General features: G+C 38.1%; 1 protein-coding gene across 7 annotated transcripts in view; it reads left to right on the plus strand.

Moving 5' to 3' along the window:
* The window catches only part of PHKB (phosphorylase kinase regulatory subunit beta), a 116,065-nt gene that overhangs the window by 21,174 nt on the left and 69,952 nt on the right, over window positions 1–24,939 (plus strand). For all 7 annotated transcript variants that reach the window (XM_042480744.1, XM_042480743.1, XM_042480738.1 and 4 more), the window contains 4 exons: window positions 8,186–8,285; window positions 17,628–17,735; window positions 19,748–19,828; window positions 22,627–22,742. In XM_042480744.1, coding sequence (XP_042336678.1) covers window positions 8,186–8,285; window positions 17,628–17,735; window positions 19,748–19,828; window positions 22,627–22,742 — 405 coding nt within the window. The remainder of the gene's footprint in view (window positions 1–8,185; window positions 8,286–17,627; window positions 17,736–19,747; window positions 19,829–22,626; window positions 22,743–24,939) is intronic.

The raw sequence follows: 24,939 nt of genomic DNA on the forward strand, positions 1-24,939 counted from the left end.
CGTCCTTACATCATCTATCATACAGAGTAAATGGGTTTTGGATAGCTTTTATTGCAGGTTGAAGTTTATAGCCCCAAGAGTTATTACAAAGTGGAACAATGAACTTTAAACTTACAAAACAAAATTAAGTCTGCAGTTTGCTGTGTTCTGGACTCATCTCTTTTCTTCCTTTACAAACCTCATCTGGGGAGCCTTGAAAAGTTAGTCTAGGTGCACTTGCTGGAACATGCAGTTGCTAAAGCTCCTACTTCTCTGTTGTCTACCATCACGTATCACATGCCAAATAAAGCACACAATTGGCACCATTATTATACACATCTTTGAATTACTTGGTCAGGAGAACCTCATGCCAGTCATGGACAATTGACTCCATTTTCCCTCTTAATTATAATAGCTGTTACAGCAAATAGAGCTTCCATGTCTTTCACATATTGGTACACTCTTCATAGAAAGATTTTTTTTAAAGAGCTAGTACTGCTTCAACAATTAATTTTCTTTAAAGAAAAAAAGTTTAGGGCTGTCAGGTTTTCAGTGTAACTAGAATTCTTCAGTAGGGGTGGAAACTTGTTAATCATAGTCTTGATTAAATGGCGAATGAGGCTTATATTAGCCATACCTAAACAGAATTATGACTGTCAGAAAGAGAAGCATTTCTTAGTTTCTAGTTTCTTAATTGTGAACCCTTCTGCTACATCACCATCAACCCACTGAGGCTGGTTTTACTACTACTTCATAAATCTCAATACAGATTGATATACCATATATACTCATGTACGAGTCAACCTAATGTGTAAGTTGAGGGAAGGTTTCAGGGTAAAAATAATGGATTTTCACATGACCCATGGATAAGTCAAGGGTAAAACATAGAGGGCTACAACCAAGGACATAACTCCTTCTCCCAACTACCTGACTCCGATTCCCAGGTGCTAGAAGAGGGGCTTTAACATCGCTTGAGAAGGGAAGCAAGTGATGTTAAATGAAGTGGTTTTTTTTCCCATGGGAAGAGGAAGCTTGCAGATCAGACTGGGGAGGGAAGCAAGTGGTGTTAAATGGGAAGATTCTTTCATAGGAAGAGGAGACTTGCAAATCGGACTGGAGAGGGAAGCAAGTGGTGTTAAATGACCATTGGGGTCCCACAGGGTTCTGTCCTGGGCACAGTTCTATTCAACATCTTTATCAGTGATTTGGATGACAGAATTTGGGGCATACTTATCAAATTTGCAGATGACACCAAATTAGGAGGAGTAGCTAATACCCCAGATGACAGGATCAAAATTCAAAATGTCCTGAATAGACTAGAAAGCTGGGCCAAAGCTAACAAAATAAATTTCAACACGGAGAAATGTAAGGTACTGCATTTAGGGTGTAAAAATGAAATGCACAGATATAGGATGGGGGACACCTGGCTGACTGAGACTACATGTGAAAGGGATCTAGGAGTCCAAGTAGACCACAAGTTGAACATGATTCAACAGTGCGATGCAGCAGCTAAAAGGGCCAATGCAATTTTAGGCTGCATTAATAAAAGTATAGTGTCTAGATCAAGGGAAGTAATAGTGCCACTGTATTCTGCTTTGGTCAGGCCCCACCTGGAATACTATGTCCAGTTCTGGGCACCACAATTCAAAAAGGACATTGAGAAACTGGAGTATGTCCAAAGGAGGGTGACTAAAATGGTAAAGGGTCTGGAAACCATGCCCTATGAGGAACAACTTAGGGAGGTGGGGATGTTTAGCCTGGAGAAGAGAAGGTTAAGAGGTGATATGATAGATTCCACCTCGACATTAGGAGGAACGTCCTGACAGTAAGGGCTGTTTGACAGTGGAACAAACTCCTTCCTCAGAGTGTAGTGGAGTCTCCTTCCCAGGAGGTCTTTAAACGGAGGCTGGATGGCCATCTGCCGGGTATGCTTTGATCGAGAGTTCCTGCATGGCAGAATGGGGTTGAACTGGATGGCCCTTGTGGTCTCTTTCAACTCTATGAGTCTATTCTTCTTCTTTGTACTCTCAAGTACTTTACCTGTGAATGAATTAATACAATAGATTTGCTTATGATACAGCCATGAAAGTTGAGTGTGTAACTTGGCTCACTGGATAATGCCAATGGATCACTAGTTCTAGAATTCAGAAGTTAATTGTGAAAGGAAATAAATAAAATCCAAGCTACAAAGAAACAGAAAGGCATATCAAAATAAAATCAGAAATAAATGTGGAATAGATAATGTGTAATACTTTAGTGCATTGCATAATTAAATATGATGAAACTGTGTGAATTATAAATGATAAGCAGTTGTAGCTATAGAAGGATTCATTACATAGTGGTGTTACCATAGTAACTGCTGAGAATACTTTAAAATCTGAAGTACTTATACAGTGCATCAGAGCTTAATATATACTTTTCACCAATGAAACAGGAAATATTTTAAATAAAATTTTAATTCTAGCTAGAGTGCCTATCTCCATTGTATAACAGTACAGGAATTTGAAAAGTTACACCCATATTTTTAATGGTGCTGTTTTAGGACTGAACTCTAAGATCTCTGTATACAAAAGAGGTGAGGGATGAAATTCTCTCTTCTACATGACTATTACATAAGAGCCATCCTCTTTTTTGTGTCCTGCCGCTCTATCCAATCTACTTTCACCATGTACTGTTTATATCTGTGTGCTTTAAATCCACCTATATTTGGTTCGCTTTGTTTTAATTTGAAGCAGTTCATGGCTGCAGTGATAACTGAGCCACTCTCCCTATGGGTATTCACATGCTCCTTTAGGAAGTGTATGAATGCAGGAGCCCTGTGAGCAGGACCAGTGGGGCATAGCTTTCCATTAGGGTTTTGGGAGAATGAGGGGCATACATATTAGGAGAAACCATCTAACTGTTTCCATCCCAGTGATTTCTTTCTTCTGGCTCTTCTGGATTGGCATGAGACTGCATTGTGGAGAAGTGGGTACCACATCACTGCAATTGAGAGTAAATCAGGTCCATATGTTCACAGGGTTGTGGGAGAGAATAGAAGAAAGTGAGAGCTAGGAGAATAAGAGAGGGCTGTTTCCATTATGTCCTCATGTGAGCTCCTCAGGGCACCTGGTTGGCCACTGTGAGTAAGAGGACGATGATTGTTGGGCTGATCCTATAAGGGTTTTTTACATGCTTCTTATAAATTTTAAGGAGTAAGGGAATGACTAAAACTGACCTTTGGATCTCAGCTCATGAACAGAAAGTTTGAGAAAAACATCGCAAGTCTGTCAGCTGGACTTCTCTTGCCTGCAGATTCCCAATACAGATCCTTCACTGGGTTGGGTCCTTTGAAAGGACATTTGCAAGCTGTAGGAGTTCATCCTGCTTTTCTCTTCTCTCCACATTTCTCACTTTTTTCTCCATTAACTTAAAAGGATATGTATGTGAGTGAGGGGAGGAGGACGAAAGGAGAAGTGAAAGAAAGAGTATGGTAAAGTATAATTGAGTTTATTTGACTAAGCTTTGTGTCCCTTTCAGTATTTTTAGTTTTGTTATATAAAGCCAAACAGAGCGCTCTCTTGGAGTAGCTATGTGTGGAAGCACTAAGTGAAAGATACGATCAGAAGCAGAAATATCTGTAAGAGTGCATGAGTAATTTCACTTGAAATAAAATAACCATGATTAAATTAACTTGATCACTGCTTTATCATGTTCAAAACATGTATCTAAAATATTTCCCCTTTATCACATAGTGGCTTTAAAAGCTTGTTTATCCATGTTAGATTCCGCAGTACTTATTTCCTTGGACTCATTAGATTTCATGGATTTCTGAATAACAAAAGTTAAGTTTTGGATGCTGGAGTCCTGAACATTAATGTGCATATAGATACAGTGACTGTTATGTCCATGTATGGATGTGCTACTGATTACTTGAGATTTCAAATCTGCTGCCCATATCTTACTAATGCTTCAGTATCCTGTTATAGTGTTACAACACTTCTGTGTTCCTAACTTCGCACCACAGACAAAAGGATATTATAATTTCCTCCCCCATCTCTCTTGAACATGACACTATATCTTAAGGTTGCCATACAATTAATAATAATAATAATAATTTGTTTTATTTATATACCGCTATTCCAAAGATCATAGCGGTGAACAGCAAGTAAGCTAATTAGCAAGTAAGCTAATTTGCCCCCAACAGTCTGGGTACTCATTTTAGCGACCTCGGAAGGATGCAAGCCTGAGTCGAGCTTGGGCCCTTTTGCTGGTCTTGAACTCGCAACCTTGTGGTCTTGAGTGAATGGCTGCAGTACAGGCATTTAACCACTGCGCCACCAATTGGCCTCAAACTCATTCTGTCCATATTTTCCCCCAATAGCTTGAATAATTACCAACACACTTCTCTAAGAAAGATTATGTATTTTTGAAACATTTCCATTTTGCGATCTTTCTTGTCCAGAAAATTAGTGTGGGCACTCAGTCCTAAAATTAGTCATACTAGAGACTGGTGACGTGGTTTCCCTTCATCATTGTGTTGTCCACATTGCAAACCTTAAGATTTTTGTATGAGCTAGTTGCACTGGACTGGCCCTGTGATGTCACCTGACTCCTCAGGTTGAGAGGGTGCTATATTAGCTTGTGCGTTTTAGTTATATTTTAAAATGTGTGTGGTCGTTTTTGTTTTCCTCTGTAGTTCACATATAACCTTTGCCCAATATAGTATTAAACCTGCAGAAAACCTAACCACCAATCCTCAGCTTAAGAAGATTTTTATATGTAGCCATTTTAATCACAAGTTATTTTAAGCATAGTTTTAATATACATTGTAATCCGGCATGATTTAAATTTTATATATTCATGTTTCATAATCTGCATACATGATTTTGGCTTCATTTAGTGGTTGATTAAATACCTGGTACTACTCAGAGTATCATTTTTATAGACCTAATTTCCTCTTCCAACTCCCACTGCCTTCTCATTTAAATGGGTTCGACCTTCATGCTCTGTGAAAGATACCCTTGTATTCAAAAGATATCTTTGCACATACTTTATTTGACATTGAACTGGCATTTGTATCCAGAACCTGTCTCTGTGGTTTGCTCAAACTTTAACATTTGAGAACATATTCTACTATATTTTATTTCATAGAGGAGCTTTCCAGAGTCTATGTCAAGACTTCATCTGAGGATCCAATGTGCCTTTTACCTGTTGCTATTTCAATGATATGAACCCTTTCAGGAAGGCCAACGCTGCATGGACTCTTTGGTTTAAATTTCATATGGTGTTTTCACTTCTCACATCTTTACAGAAATGCAAATTAATCTAAGTGCTTGCTTTCATGGCATAGAAGTAAAGTTCCAGGCTATATTTGGGGAGTATTACTATGACTCCTACTGGTGCAACCATTTCCACTCACATAGTGTGGTAGTTGTGGTAGGACTGTGATCCTCCAAATGTTGTTGGACTTCAGTTCCCATTAGCCAGTGATGAGGGAAGGTAATAATTGAGAAGCATAATTCATTCTCCAGCAAACAAGGATCAAACCTCATGTATCCTGTGAAGTCAGTTACAAAGAGTGGTGGGAGTAATGCTCTATTATTCTTTTAGGGTTCATTCAAAAAATGTATCATCTCAAAATACTGCTTTCCAGTGGTCACCAAGCTCTGCATTCTTTTTCAAATGCACAACACACAGGAAGATGATGTTAGTTTAACTGATATATTTATGAGGGAAGAAAAATGACATGGGAGTGCTGAATAATTTATGTCTTCTTCCTTCTAGTCAGCATCACACAGTGGAAAGATTATTTTGCTTCTTATTCAGCATAGTTCTTGCTAGATTTTTATTTGAAGAGCTAATTATAATTTCGTTTTCATTCCCATCAAATGCAGACAATCTCCGCTCCAAACAACTTACATTAGCAAAGGCTAGTTTTCTTCCTGGTTTAAACAGTAGACTTTGTTGGTTTTTGAAAGATGGACCAGCACTTTCACTTGAAATATTCATTTGTTACTGTTTGATTTCTGAAATAATGTTTTTCTTGATGAACTTAATCACCCTTAAAAGCCCATCCTATTCATTTTTTAATGATGACTCTTTGTCTGAACCACTGTAAATCAAAATCTACAGCATCTTAACCGGCAGAGTAACCACCTGAGGCTTTCCATTTAATTACAATCTGGAAATGTCAGCTTTTAGAATTTATAAGTTTTAATTTAATTCTTCTGCCTTTAAAAATATTATAAAACATTTAGCAATTAGTGCCGAAATGGAACACATAAAAATAATGAATAAAAGGGAACTGGGATGGCTCTTGCATTCTGTTACTTTTGACTCTTGAAGGAGTCCTTGACATATTCCTTTTCAGATTAAAGCTTTAATTCTTTCTCCCTGTGGGGTAGATACTGAAATTGGTAGTGAGGATCTGAAGATCTGTGCAGATGTTGCTTTCCCCCCTGTAGTCAAAGAAATGTGATCTGCCTAGAAGCTTTCTCTTCTCCTGCTTCAGTGCTTTAGCTTTGAACCAAAAGTATTAGAAGAAGTCTTGATGTGAGAATATAGATGTCTACATTACTAGCTTTAGACTTCTGATGCCTGGAATGATTAAATATGTTTGTAATAGGTGGATAACAAGTTTGATGAACATCCCTGACAATTTCAGTCAACTCATGGGAATTCTCTGCTGAAAGTTTCCATTTCTGTTGATATACAGTTCGAGAAGGATATTGACAAGGTGAAACATGCTCAGAGGAGCACAACTGAAATAGTAAAAGTTCTGGAAACAAAGCCCTATGAAGAATGACTTAGGGAGATGGATATTTTTAGCTTGGAAAAGAGAAGATCAAGAGGTGATATGGGGGCCATATTAAACACCTTAAGGGCTGTCATGTAGAAGATGGAATGAGCTTGTTTTCTCTTTCTCCAGAGACTAGAACATGAACCAGTGGATTCAAATTACAAGAAAAGGGATTCCATTTAAACATTAGAAAGTACTTCTTTACTAAGAGCTGTTCAAGAGTGGAGGGTGGTTGACTCTCTTCCTTTTAAGGTCTTTTAGGAGATTAGATGACTGTCTTTCAGAAGTCCTTTAGTTATGTATTCCTGCAGAGCACTGAGTTGAATTAGATGACCCTTGTGATCCTTTCCAATTCTCTGATTCTGTGCTTAATAGGAAATAAGTCTCACTTTAAAAAAGGTAAAGGTTTTCCCTTTGACATGATTGTCTAGTTGTGTCCAGCTTTAGGGGGCAGTGCTCATCTCCATTACTAAACCAAGGGAGTCAGCATTGTTCCCTTCCCACCAAAGTGGTACCTATTTATCTACTTGCACTTTTACATGCTTTCGAACTGCTAGGTTGGCAGAAGCTGGGGCTAGTGATTGGAATTCACTCCATCATGCGGCACTTGGATCTCAAACCACTGATTTGCCAACCTTGCAATCTTCAGAGTCAGTGTCTTAACCGCTAAGCCACTGCGTCCCAAGTCTCACTTTAGTCAATAAAATTTCATAACTAAATAAGTTTTCTGGGAAGTGTAGCCATAATATCATAATTCTCCACTTCTCTGTGTAACCTTCTCACATCCACACTTTGACCTGCCTTTCTTGGTCTTCCATTTCTGTCCTTGTGGGAGTGTAGTTCATGTCACACAGGTCATGCACAGTACAATACTTGTATTAAGAGAGGGAAGAAGGAAAGAAGTAATGTTTGTAAGTGTTGAAGCTGAATGCCATTCATTATAGGGAAATGAAATAAAGCCTATCTCATAGTGCTAGCATAAGAAATAATACAAAATGATGTAAAACATTTTTCTCACTTAACACTGTTTTTTCAATTTATTTTAGTATTTTGCAAACTTAAATATGTTACAGGCATTTTTCAAATAAAAATATTTTTGCTTTTTGTTTCATGATCCATAATTATGTTCATGTACTTTCTCTAAAATAAAAGCATAGCAGGGAATAAAAGGCACAACCAAGTTTGTTATCAAGCTTTATTTGATTTCATCTTCTGCATCTTAGGCATAATGTTTGGCTGCTTAAAAAGCACACACACAAATGTTGGTTTTATTGTGGCAAGGTTGATCAGTCCTCAGTGTTTCCTCGTTTGTGCTACTCTATAAAACATTCCTAATACTTAATTAACAGAAAAGGCATGTTGGTACCTTTAACCTCCTTCTGAAAGCATTTTCAATTTGTTTCATGGGTTATCTCTCTCACCCAGACGTATTGATGATGACAAGGGAAGGACCCATGAGCTGGAGCATTCTGCTATAAAATGTATGCGAGGAATTCTCTACTGCTACATGCGCCAGGCTGATAAGGTAAAGCACTGCTGTGTGGACACAAGCACACACTTAATTCTAAAGGATTAAGTTAATTGTAAGCATTAAAATGTTCCAAATGGGAATCATATTAAAAAGGCAATGGGTGTAATTCCACAATGTGGTCCCCTAGGAAAGGTCTGTTCCCAGGTTCTGGGCCCAGCATTGAAAAGCTGCAGGCAAAGAAGTGCTTGGCACTGTAAATTCTTGAGTGTATTTCAAAAATTCCATCTTGTAATTACTCTTGCAGTTTAAGACAGTCTATACGACTTTTCAAAGTAATCAATGACAGGCAGGTCATTGGTAGTATCAGTAATGCTGAAAATGCATAGCAAGTTGGTAGTCTCAAGAGGCACTACAGAAAATACACAGAGCTATGATACGTAGAGTTGGGGGGAGGTTTCTCAGTGCTAGTGTCAATGAAATTGCAGGCAGTTAAAGAGGAGGGGGTGCTGTTCATTTGATGAATGTGTGTATGGAAGCACCTTTTGTGAGGTTGTCCTGTCTTTTCTGTAACTTTAAAATGGCATTTTCCTGTCTGACCTTGATGTGAACAGATAATTCTTGTATGTGTTCACTCAATCCATGTTACATAGCTCACACAAGTAGACATTTCATAACAGCAGGTTTTTTAAAAATGTAAATTTACCTCCAACTTATTGTTTAAACTGATCATAAAAGCATCCAGAAAAGGACATAATGTAGCTTCCATGGGCCAGCCATTCATAAAACTAGGAAACATTTTTCTACCGTGTTTTATAATCTGTAACAGCTATCGTGAAGCCTAAGATTGATGTATTTACTAGATTCACTTTGGTGATATGTCAGTCATTGTCTTTGACTATGGAGGTCAACTTTAAACTCTCACCTCAAACCAGCCGCTTCCAAATAGCTGTCACGTGAACTAGCGAGCTAGCTCAGATTTAATATTACAGTACATCCTTTAAATGCCTCCTAGAAGATATAAATGATCTGAGCACACTTGCCACCACTCCAGTTTCTCTCTCTCTCTTTCTGTTGTTTCTTTTTGTAAAGACATATGAGCAGATTTATTCTCATTAAAACTTTTTTAAAAAATATATGAAGCATTAAGGATGCATTCGGACTTTATTATTTAAAGGCTGATATATCTTTTCCCCCTTCTGTCTGATATGAAAAATTTAATCTGACAAGGTCTCCTTTAAGTAAGGTATTTGTCCTCTTTCTCTGTGGATTGATTTGGCACAGTGCTCTGCAACCATCTTTGATATATCTAATTCAGGAGATATTATTTATGAGTTTGTGTCCTCAAGAGGATTCCGTCTTGCACTTTTCAAAATGGAATGGCTTTGTTTCCATTGTGTGAGAGACTCTATTTTCATTGTAATAAAGCTAGGGTTCGTTATTGGAAGGTCATTCTTGGAAGTCTGTGAAAGAAAAAAAAGTATTATCATATATACTAACCTTAACTCTTATGTTCCTAGTATTGCCTTATCATGGGCCGATGCAAGACATATTATTTTCTGCATGGATAAATATTCTAGCTGCAGGGGAAAACACTGTTTGAAAACATTTTTACAACAATCCAAGGTTTGAGCTTGCCTACCTTTAAAAAAAAAGATATATAATTATCTATTTAGCAGTAGTACATACCATATCATAGTCTGCTTTTTGAAATGTTTTATTTAATTAATTCATTTATATCCCAAATTTCTCCCAATAGAATTACAAAATCACATAGTTGGAGCAGACCACAAGGGCCATATCTCAAAGGCCAAGTTCCAATAATGGGACCTCAGGTGGCTATCAACATGTTCAGAAACAATGCAAATTAAAAATTATATAAAGTCATGAATGAAAATATAAATATAAGAGTTATTGAACAATGTGTACAGTTAAAACTTTAAGCATTAAAACACATTAAAAGACTACATTGTGTGCCTTCAATTCATTTTCTGCTTATGGTGACCTTAAGGCGAACTAATCATAGGGTTTTCTTGATGAGCTTTGTTTAGAGAACGTTTGCCATTGTCTTCCACTGAGGCCAATAATATGTGACTTCCCAAGGTCACCCAGTGGGTTTCATGGCCAAACGGGGAATCCAACCCTGGTCTCAAGAGTCACAGTCCAATCCTCAAACCACTATGCCACGCTGTCTGTCACAAAACAGTGCTGCACATCCAGTCTGTTTCTAAAAACCTGATGGCATAGAAATGCATGACTTATTGATCGTAGGTGAGCAAGGACAGGGACACCCTGGCCTCCATAGAGAGCAAACAACAATTCTGGGAGCAAATGACAAGAGGGCCTTCTCCCTTGTTACCACCAAATGAGCCTGAGAAGGACCTCTCCAGAGAAGGACCTCTCCAATCAATCTTAAGAGCTCTAGTGGGCTCATAAAAGGTGATCCCATCCTTCAAACAACCTGGTCCCATGCAATATAGAGCAGAGATTCCTTGGGTGCTGGTCAATTACTCTCTTTCACCAGTCCAGTATTGAAACGAGAGTACGAATACTTTCATCACCTGATTTTTGGGAGAAAATCCAGGGATGTGTCCACACTGCAAAAATAAGGCAGCTTAACAACAATTTATCTGCCATGACTGTACCCTACCTTACAGAATCCTGGCCTTTATAGTTTGGCGAAGCACCAAAGCTCTCTGACAAACCAGGCTGAATAACTGACCAAACTACAAGTCCCAAGATTTCACAAGATGGCACCATGACACTTAAACTGGTGTCAAACTGCTTTATTTCTGCTGTGTGAATATATCCCAGGTTTTTTTTTTTTTTTGTCAGCTGTTGCATTTGCTGGGAATATCAAGAGTTTCCATCTACTGAGGCACATCATTGGTCCATCTAGCTCATTATTGTCAACATTGGCTGACAAAAGGTCTTCAGAGCCTCAGAAAGGAGTTCTTTCCCTAGCTTGATCTGGAGATATGGATATAATTATGGAATTTTTGCAGTCAAAGAATGTGTTTCACCACTGAAGTGTGGTCCCTCTCAGGTAAATCAGCTGGTCATGTAGTTGCTTCTAACCTTTCTTTTGAGGTTTAAGCACTTGGAAGAACTCCCTTGAAGTTCATTCAGATGTTTTAACCTCCCTCTATCATCCTTCAAATAGGTTTTATTCCACAAGAGAAATTGATATGTCCTTGGATTTATTGAAGGTAGGGAGTCTACAGAAGGTCTGGACCCAAACTTATTTTCAGATTCTGTTTATGGTGCCATAGAACAGCATGCTGTGGCAGGGACCTGCCATCACCCTCTATGTTATGCTGGCCTGTTTCTTGGTGCTCACATGCCATTTGCAGGACTCTGTAAGTAATTGGGACCGGATTGCACACAGTAGAGGGGTAGGACCTTGATAGACATGCAAACCTCATTCTGTTTTAGCTTAAAAGCTGATGCTCTCTTGGTGCACTGACATTTGGATTTCAGTTTATTTTATGTGTTCACTAATTGTCACTAATTTTATTAGTTTAGTATGAAGCCAGATCCTGTTTTCGGGGAGGGGGGGGATAACCTGTGTATCCTTCATTCCTTGTTAGGCATCCTTTTATGGGAACCCGAAGTACAAGTGACCAGGTTCAGACCAAGCTTGTAGTTTGCCAGACCTGCCTTATTCCCAGGTGGCAGAGAAACCATGCAGTGGCTTCTTCCACGGTTGCTCTTGGTAAAGAGATCAGGGGCTAGTGCTCAACAGTTGACAAGTATGTGATCCAACTCTAGACTCCATCTCCTACTGGGATGCCAATACAATAAAATTGTGTCCTTTTGTCTCCAACCATATTGAGTGTTTGTGTATTGACTCCTTCAGTATGTGGCTGATCTGTCTCCTTTGGGCCTAATAATATCATAGAATCATAGAGTTGAAAGAGACCACAAGGGCCATCCAGTCCAATCCCCTGCCATACAGGAACTCACAATCTGGCAGGACACCTGTATGGATAAGTTTTCATAATGAATTTCTTTGCTGTTAGGAATTTAAATCTACTTATTAGTTTCAACTAGAGTGGAGTTGCTGAATTAACTAATGAATACTAAGTAAAAGTTTCTAAAAATCCCATTCAGTTATTGGGTTTACTTGGGCTAAGGAATTAGATTTAAGTCTTGGAAATAATATAAAAAGTGTATGTTGTTTAATTTGGAATAGTTTCCCTCTTTCTCATTCACCTTATGGTTCTGTATGTTGAATCTTTGAAAGATACATGCATGCAGCTCATACAAGTATGCTGCACTGGGGGGAAAGTGCATTAAAATGATAACAAATAGGAAAGTGAATGTATTCATTAGTTGATGGCAAAGCTATTTAACAAGCCTACAATTTGTCTACCCAGGCTTGACATTTCACATCATTATCAAGAAAGATCTTTTAAAATATTATGCTACAGCAGAAGCAATTTCATTCCAGAATACAAAGAAGAAACTAGTTGTAATAACAGTGGCAGTCATTTATAGCGTCAGAGTATAAGAATCCAGCTCATCTGGCCATATCGGATGGATTTTGAAGAAATAATCTAATATAACTGATAGTTACACCATAGTTCGTATTTTCATTTTACTTATGTGACCCATGTCTGTATCTTGAAGACCTAATATTAAGAATGACTCAGCTAGGCATCCCTTAATATTAAGGGATGATTAGCATAGATTAGTATAGAAAACACTTAAAAGTAAAGCTAAAATAAAATAAATAAAAATCAGATTTTACAGAACATTAGGATGGAAATATGTTCATATTGCAACAAAGGTAAAGGGTTTCACTTTGACATGATTGTCTAGCTGTGTCTGACTATGGGGTTGTGCTCATCTGTGTTACCAAGCTGAAGGAGCCAGCATTATCAAAGATGACCTGTGGCCTGCATGACTAAACACCAGAAAGCATGGGACATTTTTACTGTTCCACCAAAGTGGTGCCTATTTATCTACTTGCATTTTTACATGCTTTCAAACTGCTAGGTTGGCAGAAGCTGGGACGAGTGACAGGAGTCTTGAACTGCCAATCTGTCTTGGTCTTAACCGCTAAGCTATCACACTCCTATTATTCTATTAATAATAAATAATAATAATGTTTATTTATAGCCCGCTTTTCCCAAAAGAGATCCCTTATGGTGAACCTATCACAGGTTTCCATGGCAAGATTTGTTCAGAAGGGGTTTGCAACTGAAAGAATGCGACTTGCCCAAGGTCACACAGTGGGTTTCCATGGCTGAGCAGGGAAGTCATAATCCAATGTTCAAAGCACCACACTATGCTAAATAACACTATCTGCTTCATAATGTTAGGTTCTCACAGTATTTGGCTGCAAAAAATAGACCTTTTTCACCCCATTTCTAAATATGACGTCTGTTCCATGCTTTGGTGAAGGATGAAAAACCTGCTTGTGTTGGAACAATACAATGTAAGGAATAGATTTGCTCTTCTAAGCATAATATACAGAGAATTGGAAGAGCTTTGGTCTGAAACCAAGGACATAATAAAAGAGGAATGCAGATAGACATTTTCAGTAGACTAAAAGAAAGAGAAGAAACCACGGATGACAGATAAAACATTATAAGCAATAAAGGAAAGAAGAGAAGCAAAACAAAAAGGAGATAGATATAAAGTAAGAACCATGAATGCAACAGTACTACAGCTAATTCATAAAGATAAAGAAAACTACTGCAATGACTGGTGCAAAGAAATAGAAGACAACAACAAAAAGGGAAGAACAAGAGACCTATTCCACAAGGTTCTGGAAATCAAAGGAAAGTTCAGACCAAGAACTGGGACACTCTATGACAATAAAAATAACACAATTCAAGACCAAGAAGGAATAAAAAGATTGTGGATGCAATGCACATAAGAACTACATAAAAGAGATGACAACATGGAATGAAGAACCACATGAAGATGAACCCCACGTTCTAAAAAAATAAGGTGGAAGCTGCAATAAGAGAAATGGTGAAAATAAATAACTAGGAATAGATGATATTCCAGTTGAATTACTGCAATAGACATTGGTGTTTATCAGACGAGCTCTTAAAGAGGTACTATTCCAGTGTGACTCCTCTAGCTGCCTCCTGTTGCATGCTGGGATTGGCAGTTTTAAGGAGGGGTATTTAGAATTCTCAGGCAGAGAAGTTCAGCTCCTTAAAACTGCCAATCCCAGCATGCAACAGGAGGCTGCTAGAGGAGTCACACTGGAATAGTAGCTCTTTAAGAGCATAGTGTGATAAACATCATTGACAGAGTCAACCATAGTGCTAACTAATATATGTCAACAGATATGGAAAACAAAATGATGACCAACAGACTGGAAACAATCAATATACATCTTCATCCACATAAAAGGAGACACAAAAGACTTCAGCAATTATAGGACCATAGCACTAATATCCCATGCAAGCAAAATTATGCTCAAAATTCTGCAACATAGATTCCAACCATACATATATAGAGAAATCCCCGAGATCCAAGCAGGTTTAGGAAAGGAAGAGGCACAAGGGACCACACAGCAAATGTATGATGGCTAATGGAGTGCACCAGAGAATTTCAAAAGAAAATAAGCTGCATAGATCATGAAAGGCTATGGAACACCCTTAAAGACATGGAAGTGCCAACATATATGGTAGTCCTGATGAGGAATCTGTACTTAGGACAAGAGGGTACAGTCAGAACAGAACACGGAGAAACAGAATGGTTCCCAATTAGCAAAGGAGTCAGACAAGGCTGCATCTTATCACCCTACCTGTTCTACTTATATGCAGAACATATTGTAAGAAAAGCAATCTTGGACAGAGAAGAAGGAGGAGTGAAAATAGGGAAAAGGCATATCAACAATCTAAGATATGCAGACAACACCATAATACTAGCTGAAAACCTCATAGGCCTCAAACAACTACTAAGGAAGATCAAGGAAGAAAGTGCAAAGGCAGTCTTATTGTTGAACATAAAGAAAACAAAAATAATGACTACAGAGAACCTACACAAATTTGAATTAGACAATTAAGAAATAGAAACAGTGAAAGAATTCTCATACCTGGGATCAAACATTGATAGAAATGGGGACTGCAGCTAGGAAATCAGAAGAAGATTAAGAATGAGAAGGGCAGCTATGAAAGAACTAGAAAAGATCCTAAAATGCAAACATATACAACTCAGCACAAAAGTTAGAATTGTACAAGCCATTGTATTCCCTATTACCATGTATGGATGTGAGAGATGAACAATTAAGAAAGATAAGAGGAAAATCAATTCATTTGAGATGTGGTGCTGGAGAAAGGGGGGTCCGGAACAGATCCCCCTGCGAAAATGGAGGGGCAACTGTATTTCTTGTCATCCATTTTTTCTTGTTTTATAGTAGTCCTATTGTATTTTTTATTAATTCCCAGTAACATACCACATTAGTCACTAACATTTATCAAGCTTTTCTGTTCACCCAGTTGACCTTCAACATCTTCAAAACTTAAAGCACGATTATTCTGTTTCCTTTTCATCTCTCCACTCCAGCAGCTCAAATAACTGTAAGATCATCATATACTTAGTATTCTCTTTGCATAGTCATAATGTTCAGATTCTCTGGCTATGATCTCATGTACATTAGAGATAGATGCAAATGATAGACACAGAAACTTTATTTAAGGCCCATGTTGTTTACTAACCAGATAAGACCTTAAGATATTGAGATGCTTCTGAGATGCAAAGATGAATTTTGATACCAAATCTGAAGCAGCTAGGAGGAATCTTTCCTGTAGGAGAACAGCTAATCTCCCTCCAGTACCCTGAAGATTTGTTTGTATTTGCAAGTTTTTGTATTGAATATCTGCACAAGGAGAACTTTAAAAATACATTTATTAATTATACATTGAAGTAAAACAAATCATAAAGCAACCAGTTCATCCTTGAGCAAAGACAACTTGATAACTGGTTTAAGACAATAGTGTGAGAAAGTATGTCTGTTATAAGATACGTTGCTGTCATTGCCCCTGGATTATATTCCATATGTTCATGAAATGGGACCATAAATTTAGGATAGGAGACAAAGCTGAGGAGGGATTTGCCCTCAATGAATAACCCCAAATGACTCCCCTTAAAATTGCAAACCTGGGGATCCACTCACCACTTTCCCTTTTTAAAAAGGTAATGTTATCATCCTCAAATGCTGAGGTCATCCCAGAAACTGCAACCAAATCACCATTCTCTCCCCACATGCCAATGCCTAGAAATCTGATAAAGAACTTTTATAAATAGGATGTGTAACTAAGGCTGCATTCTCACTGCATAAATGATCCAGTTTGGTACATGGCTCACAATGCTGTGGAATGCTGGGAACTGTAGTCTGTTGTGATACCAGAGCTCTCTGACAGAAAGGCTAATGTTACCAGACTATAAATTCCAGAATATCATAGAATTGAGTCATGGCAGTTAAAGTGGTGTCCAACTTCATTATTTCTGCAGTCTGGATTTAGCCTGAGTTCCCTAGACTAATGTGCAACCCATTTAAAGACTCCAGACCACTGCTGAAGCAAAGCCAAGCCTAAAATGTTTTATCTCCTCAGAAAGTTGTCAGTTGCCATATATGAAATTTGGAGATGTATGCTCATGAAATCCCTGCAGATGAATGTCTATTTTGTAAGGATATGCAGAAGAATGGCATATATACAGAGAGAGAGAGAGAGAGAGAGAGAGAGAGAGAGAGAGAGAATAATGCCTTATATCCAGGTTTTCTTGTCTTACTTTTTATAGATTTCAGTTTTATCCATGAACAATAATTATATACAGCTGTTATTTCTAATTTAAATTAAGTTTTCAATGTATTTATATTGTCTTTTCCTAACAGCATCAGAAGGCCACGTAAATATTTCCTAGCCAAACAAGTAGAACCTTTTTGATGAGAATAAAATCAATTTTTACATCCTTGAAACTTTGTCAGTTACATTGTTGTTATTGTTTGCTGCTTTGATAATTTGGATTAAGTTCAATTTAAATCTGTTAATAAATACATAAAAATTGAAATTTTGATAAAAGCCATGAGACTCCATTTTGTATTGCCATGTGGAAATTTTCTAAAAGCTAGCCTTTCCAGTCCTTTGGTTTAAACACCTATTTTAGATTCTGAAAACATGTCTGGAAGTATGTTTATATTAGAAAATTGTTACATTGGCTCCCATTCATAAGAGAGTGGACTGAAAAGAAAATGGATCTCATCCGGTCAGTCAGTTATATTCAGATTGTAATGCCTCTTGTTTCAGAGTGTACCGTTTTTATTAACCCAAATATGAACTTTCAGTAACATGTCTTAGGTTTAAGGTAGACATTTAGTCTGTATTTTTATTTAGAATTGAATATAATCTGGTTTTTCATTTCCCTCTGCAGGTACAACAGTTTAAGCAAGACCCTAAACCATCCAAATGCCTGCATTCTGTTTTCAGTGCCCACACAGGTGATGAGGTCTTTTCTCATGAGGAATATGGTCATCTTCAGGTATGAAAATGAAACAAGTTTCTTAAACATTATTCAGACGATGGGTGGCTTGGGCTAATGCTGCTTTCCGCTGCTATTCAGTTGAGCTCTTTAAAGGTGTGCCAAACTACGGAGCATGGCAAATTGATTTTCTTGCTTTAACATACCAATAAGAGCAAGCCTTTTTTGTAGCCTAACTTGCTGCTATATACCTATTTGCAAACAATACCACTACAGTGGCCAAAACAATTGTGGCAAGGCAAGCAAAACAAAAATTACTAGTTAGGATTTAAAAACTGATGATGATGATGATGAGCTGTAGTTTTACACATTGATCAGGTAACATACTAGAAAACAGTTTAATATTTAATTAATAGGAATGGAATTTAATAATATATTTATATTTTTCCTCCTCTTCCTGGCGATTGAGGCAGGATTACAACAGACATAAAATACAATAGAACAAAGATTATACAATAAAACAGTAATAGCTAATAATTCCCTAACCCTCACCCATCTTAAGTTAATAAAATCCGCAATTAAAATTCTAATCAATTATAATCAAATGGAGTGGCCATCTAAGCGGATGGGAGATTCACCATAGGGATCAAGGTGGGAAGGCATCTAAGGTGGTAATAAGATGGATCTCCTCCGGAAGGCCTTTCTATAGTTTTGGGGCAGCAGCAAAGAAAGACCTCTGGGAGGTTGTTGTCAATTTGGTCTTTTGCGATTGTAATAGATTTGTCCCAGAAGTTCTGAGAGTGTGGGGTGGATTATGTAGGGAGAGAAGCTCCCACAAGTATCCTGGGTCCAAGCCTTATAGAGCTTTAAAGGTAATAACCAACACTTTGTATTGTGCCTGGAAGCTAATTGGCAGGCAGTGAAGAGCTTTTAGAACAGGTGTAATGTGGTCAAACCTGGATTTGCCAGCGACCAATCTGGCTGCCATATTTTGGACCAGTTGAAGCTTCCGAACTTGGCACAAGGGTAGCCCCATGTAGAGTGCATTGCAGAAATGAAGATGAGAGGTTACCAGCACATGTACCACAGCTTCAAGGTCCCCCTGGTCCAGGTAGGGTCGCAGTATCTATTAATTTTTTTCATTTCAGTTTTTCAGTTTTGATTTCAAATTTCCCTTTTCTTACTGCATTTGTCATATTTTATATTATGCCAGATCAAATATAATTTGTGATCTATGAGGTCCAACCAACAGGTTCATGATTCCAAACTCTGCTCTTGGAGATAATTCCAAGCTCTGCAGTGGCTGTAAAATGTCAGTGGACAGGATTGAAGCCAAAAATGAACAGAAATGGATTAAAATTTTCTCTGTGGTTGCCCTCACATTGCTAAACATTTTGTAGATTGCTTTCATCTTCTCTCACTTTCTCTTCTTTAAATCCGCTTCATCCAACATGGTAGGATGTTGTAAAATATGCAACATTAAAATAGAGTACTCTCTGTAGAAGTCCAAACAGGTAAGTTGCATTAAGTCTGCAGGTTACCCACCATACTCTAAAGATGCTGCAGCATGAGCAGTAGAGAGATATGTAGCTTTAAAAATAGATCAGAACAGAAGTCCCAAGAGGAGAGGGAACAACTGTTTCTTAATTTTGTTGCCTGGAGCTGTAAATAAATCTTTCCTTAAACAGATGCTGTGGAAGCCACTGTAAGCAGCACTATTTGAGGGAGGTCTCCTCATCCCTGAACTGTGCTAGATATCATGGAGGTGCTGTTCACTCTGTCCAAAGTTAATTAGAACAGCAAGCCCACAGCTGCTAGTCGTGTTTCAGCTTATGGACCCCTTACTGTACTAGGGCATGCATTCATTCTCCATCTGTTACTGTTAGTTTCACGTGCTCTTGACAGTTTCACTTTAGCCACTTCTGTTTATTGACACCTTGACTGGGGATGGAGTGGGGATGAGAGACTATAAATGCAACATGACATGTACAGGAAGATGCATTTTGAGTTATTATTGTTTTGTTTTGAGGGATATCTTTTATTGACTGCGTTTTTCTTTCTCCTTACTTCAGATAAATGCTGTGTCATTGTTCCTCCTCTACCTGGTTGAGATGATATCATCTGGTCTGCAGATTATCTATAACACAGATGAGGTACACCAATAAAACATGTTGAACTCTTCTTACTGGCTACATAAATTAAATGAATTCAAAGCAAAGATGTTTCAAGACTGCAGTTTCAGAATATTTTAGCAGCAGAGATACAACTGGACTTATTCAACAATCTTTTGAGTAGTAGTTGTAGATATCAAAGGCATGGTTCAAATTCATGTTCACCTGTAGAGCTCCATGACCATAGGCAAGCCCCTCTTTCAGAATAACTTGCGTAATAACGTTCTTGTTAGTATGCAGTTAACTCCATGGAGACTACCCCCTAAGAGCTGTGTGAAGAAATAGGAAAAAATGTGGCACCGGTGAGATACAAATCAATGGAATCCATGGAAACAGCATCTGACATAGTACTGTAAACATACCGAACACAACATTGTACTGAAATACTCATATCCCTTTACATTTTCTGTGATCGTTTTCATTTTTCTTTCCTTTTACTTTTCCTCACTTTTGCTGAATGCCACTTCTCACCTTCCTTTCTTTGAAATTTCATTATATTGTAAAAAAATAAAGATATTCTAGTTTGTTTGCAGTTCTGATATTTAAATGGATTATTATATCAGTATAATGACTCTCTCCTTGACGTGTATCTGATTCTCCACAATAGCCACTTGGAGATGGTAAGAGGGTGTCCTTGAAAACTGAAGTATTCTGGCAATGACCATTCCCACAAGGAGCCCTGCTGTATTATAATCGACAACTTTCCTTTTACCTCATCACAGTTGTGTGTAAACACACACAGGTGTACAGGAAAAGGGGAGAAAGAGAAGAACTTGGAGGTATAGGTCTACAGTGGCTCTGTTCCTTCCTGGAGGGCCAAACCCAAAAGGTGGTACTGGGGAACTCCTCTTCGACCCCTTGGCCATTGACCTGTGGGGTCCCTCAGGGTTCTGTGTTGTCCTCTATGCTGTTTAACATATACATGAAACTGCTGGGAGAGGTTGTCCAGAGTTTTGGGGTGCGGTGCGGTGTTATCAATAAGCAGATGACGCTCAACTCTACTACCTTCCCACTTCAATCCAAGGAGGCTGTCCTGGTCCTAAACCTGTGTCTGTCTTCAGTAATGGACTGGATGAGGACAAACAAGTAACTTAATCCAGACTAGACAGAGGTGCTCCTGGTCAGTAGGAAGGCAGATCAGGGAATAGTGATCCAGCCTGTGTTAGATGGGGTCACACTTCCCCTGAAGACACAGGTTCACAGTTTGGGAGTACAGTCTGCCCTCCCCATACGCAGGGGATTCACGAGGACGTATGGGGAAAAGAGTGTATGCTCAAGCCCCATAGGAAATAATGGGGCATGTGCTGGCGGTGGGGTGTGCGGCACAGTTACGTGCCCCATTATTTTGCCTGGGCTTGCCTTCTGTGTGAGCTCAAAGCTGCGGAAGGCAAGACCACCTATAAAGAGGGCTGACTGTACTCTTAGATTCAGCTTTGAACCTGGAGGCCAAGGTCTCTGCTGTGACCAGGAGTGACACTACATCATCTTGCCTTTTCATGTGGTGAAAATCACTCTGATTGGGGGGGAAAAGATTTTATCCATCTGAACACTATTTTCCTTTGATTTTTTTTCCCTTTGATTTTTTAAAAACTGACTTGGAACTGATGGCTTTGCTTGAACTGGATCTGTTTCCATAAACACAAGACTGTTTTGAAGCTTGAAGACTTGTGTGGGAGCTTCCCTCCTTTTTCTTATTACTTTGATTATTTTACATATAGACAATTCACTTGTGCAGGATGCTACATCTATTGAGTGCAGTGAAGCAGTACATTATTACTCTTTTTTCCCTTGGAGGTAAATGAGCTGCCTGCAGTAGTAGATGAAACTGCTGAGCAAGTTTAAATGGTTGGTAAAGTTAATGGGGTTTGTTTCCCCATGCACAATAGCGATGTTTGTTAACTCCTTACAGACAAAAAAGGCCCCCCTCTCATTTATTTTTAAGCCTTAAATTTTAAGCAACAGACACTATAATACCCTGTATCTGTCTGATTACCTGCAAATCATGTCTGTAGCCTGATATTTCAAGATTCTGTATAAAAAGATTCCCATCCCTTTATAGTCTCCCTGAAGGGTGAGGGAACTCCTCTGAACATCAAGTCTATTGGGAGAGGAAATCATTGCTCCAAAAAGTTTGAGGAATCTTAAGTAAGTAGAATGAGTGGTCATTCTTTTGAGGCTGATGACACAATCCACAACACATGGGTTAATCCCTGGTGCCAACCAGTTCAGGCAAAATCTCAAAATTGTAAACTGTTACAAAATTGTAAACTGTCTCCCAATCATTTGAAAAAGTTTTTAGGCAACTACAAGGGGAGGAGAGGATTTCAGGGCAAAGGAGAAGTATGTATGAGTGTAGTAAGGTAGTGCTTCTCAGACTAGCTGATGTGTGAACTGGCAGGGAATATTTTCCCCTGTGTGCCAGAAACCAACACTGTTTTATGCCCTTTGGGTACCATCATTTCCTTCTTCCTTGGAGGTTTGCCGAGGACCCACAGCCAATGACCCGGGGACTATCACTTTGAGTAGCACTGTAGTAAGGTACAATTAAACAGCATCTATGCATTTGGAAAATTGTATAAAGTATTTAAAACAGTACTTTTTTCGGTTATGTTCTACCATATATGTGTTGATCTGTACCCAACAGCACCTGTAAACTAATTTAGCTAGTTTAACATCAACAAAGGTTTCTAAAAATATGAGAAAAATGCTAATTTTTCTGAAAGAATATTTCAAATATTTTTTACTTTTTCATCTCATTTCTATTTTCTTGTTTTTCTTAGGTATCCTTCATACAAAACCTTGTATTTTGTGTTGAAAGAGCATATCGGGTACCAGACTTTGGTGTGTGGGAAAGAGGAAGCAAGTACAACAATGGCAGCCCTGAATTGCATTCCAGGTTTGGCTAATTGATTGCCTATATATCTAGTCCTTGTCATGCCTTCGTATTATTCACCCACAGGTTTATTCTTTCCCTTTTTACATCTGAAATTTCCAAAAAATCCACATGAAACCTGACTTAACTAACTGTTACTAAGGATATTTCCTTGCATTAATCAAAATAGAACATTGTCAAAGTTACTTTTGTATTTTTCTGGTCAACTTGGATCTAGCCCTTGGTTAGCTTAGCATGCACTAGTGCTTTGAAAAAATTATGCTTAATGTGAGCTGAACAAAGGAGCCCATTCACATGTGCATATAGAAAATGTAGTCAAACTGATTATATCAACAGAATTGTACATGATTTTTTATTGTATATGAGCAGTGTGCACTTGTATAGTTATGCTCATTTCCATACTTAGTCGAGTTGGGTTTAGAATTTATGTTTTCCTCATACAGAATAAGAGTGCAATGTTGGTTTGTGCAGAATATATCTTACCTTGTTAATAATCACTTCAGAAACTGAAAAGGTAACTTCTTTCTCCTACCACTTTCTGGTGAGTCCACTCAGTCCATTTCACTTCCCAAGCAGTGATCAGTTTCAGTATCAAGTTGCTGACCTGCATAGTTATAAATATAACTGTGAATATCAGACCATGCTGCTTACGTCCACGAATGTTCAAACAAGTCGATCTTATGGTTCATGTAGCTGAATCATTACAGACTCCAAGGTAATTTAAGACTTCAATGATCTGTCTACATCTGTGTTAGAATACCCATTTCTATGTAACTATTTCTTTTTATTACACATACCCTCTTGAAATAAAATTCTGAAATTATATGTTACTTCTGTTTGTGCTCCATTAGCAGTGAAGTCTGTAGAACTGTGGCCTTTTCAATGACAAGTGTAATCATTTCCCAGGGAAAATAGCTTACAAATACCACAGACTAAAAGAGAAGTCACAATGACAGTTGTTATATATACAGAATTTGTTGCATTGGTTCAGTGCATTTATTTCAGTATGCAGTAACATTAAGGGAGTCAGGTGGACACTTGTGTCTGCAATTTCATATATTCGTAACCTCTCCTTGCAATAAAAATGAGATACTTGTATTAATTTTAGATGTTTCGTTTCACTCCTTGTGTTGGAACTATTTCAAGAGATCTTGACCTATAATTTTATTTTGTTTTTATGGCACCCTTTATCTCTCATCTCAATGGCTGTATTCAGAGTGTGTCAAGGTCATAAACCGACTCTTTTTGTTTCAGAGAGGCTGTGTGTTTACCCAATAGAAGTAAAGTAAAACATTTAGAAAACCAGAGGGGATGATGAACTAGTTCAGACTTTATAGTCAAACCATAATTTGGATTCCATCAGACATGCACCTTCTTCTTATGCTTGATTTTCAATAGCCTTTTATTTTGGACACCTCCTTAAAAATGCAAAATAACATTTCTTGCAGACAGAGCACCACTGAATTTTCAGTTAGGAGGATCTGCAAGGATTGCAGTCTTCCGTGGATTGTTTTTTTGGAAAACGGGCGTTCTAATAGTGTATCTCTCTAGAATCATATGATATCCCTCCCATGTTTTTAAGCTCCTAAAATATTCATTTGTCCTGTAACCATTTTGATCAAGCTGTTTCCAAGCATCTGCTGAATGCTTCTGCAAAAACATTTTTTATGTATCCCATCTGTGCCGCTGATAATAGTGGTGTTTCAAAAATGAAGCATCTTTGTACTACGAGCTTTAAAAAGGCACCAAAATCTTCCCCTTGTTCTCCTTTGTTCAGTAGCTAATATGCTGCTGTCATGTTGTCTTCCCTGGTTAAAGTTACGTTGCTTGTTCATCTGCCTGACTGCCTTTTTAATGTAGCTTTTAGTCCTAAACATCTACATAGGATTTCTTGTTAAAATGCTACTGAGTACCATTGCCAGTGTTTTTGACAGTTTTGTGAAGACAGGAAGGTGTATATGCCAAGTTGTTTCTCAGGTTCTCAGAGATTGGATCCATGTCTTGTTAGGTTAGGTTTGTTTTCATTGTTTGTAATCTAGTTTCATTGTTTTCTGGCTGAAGACTTTGGTATCCCTTTATGTCTACTCCACTTTTTGTTGATTTTGTTCACTTAGTTCTGAGAATACTAGCATGTCCTCTGTGAGTGAAGAATTTATCAGTCAACTGGAGATGCAGTGAACTCCTGGATCAGATAAAGAGC

The sequence above is a fragment of the Sceloporus undulatus genome, chromosome 8, assembly GCF_019175285.1.
Source record: "Sceloporus undulatus isolate JIND9_A2432 ecotype Alabama chromosome 8, SceUnd_v1.1, whole genome shotgun sequence".
Classification (NCBI taxonomy): Eukaryota; Metazoa; Chordata; class Lepidosauria; order Squamata; family Phrynosomatidae; genus Sceloporus; species Sceloporus undulatus.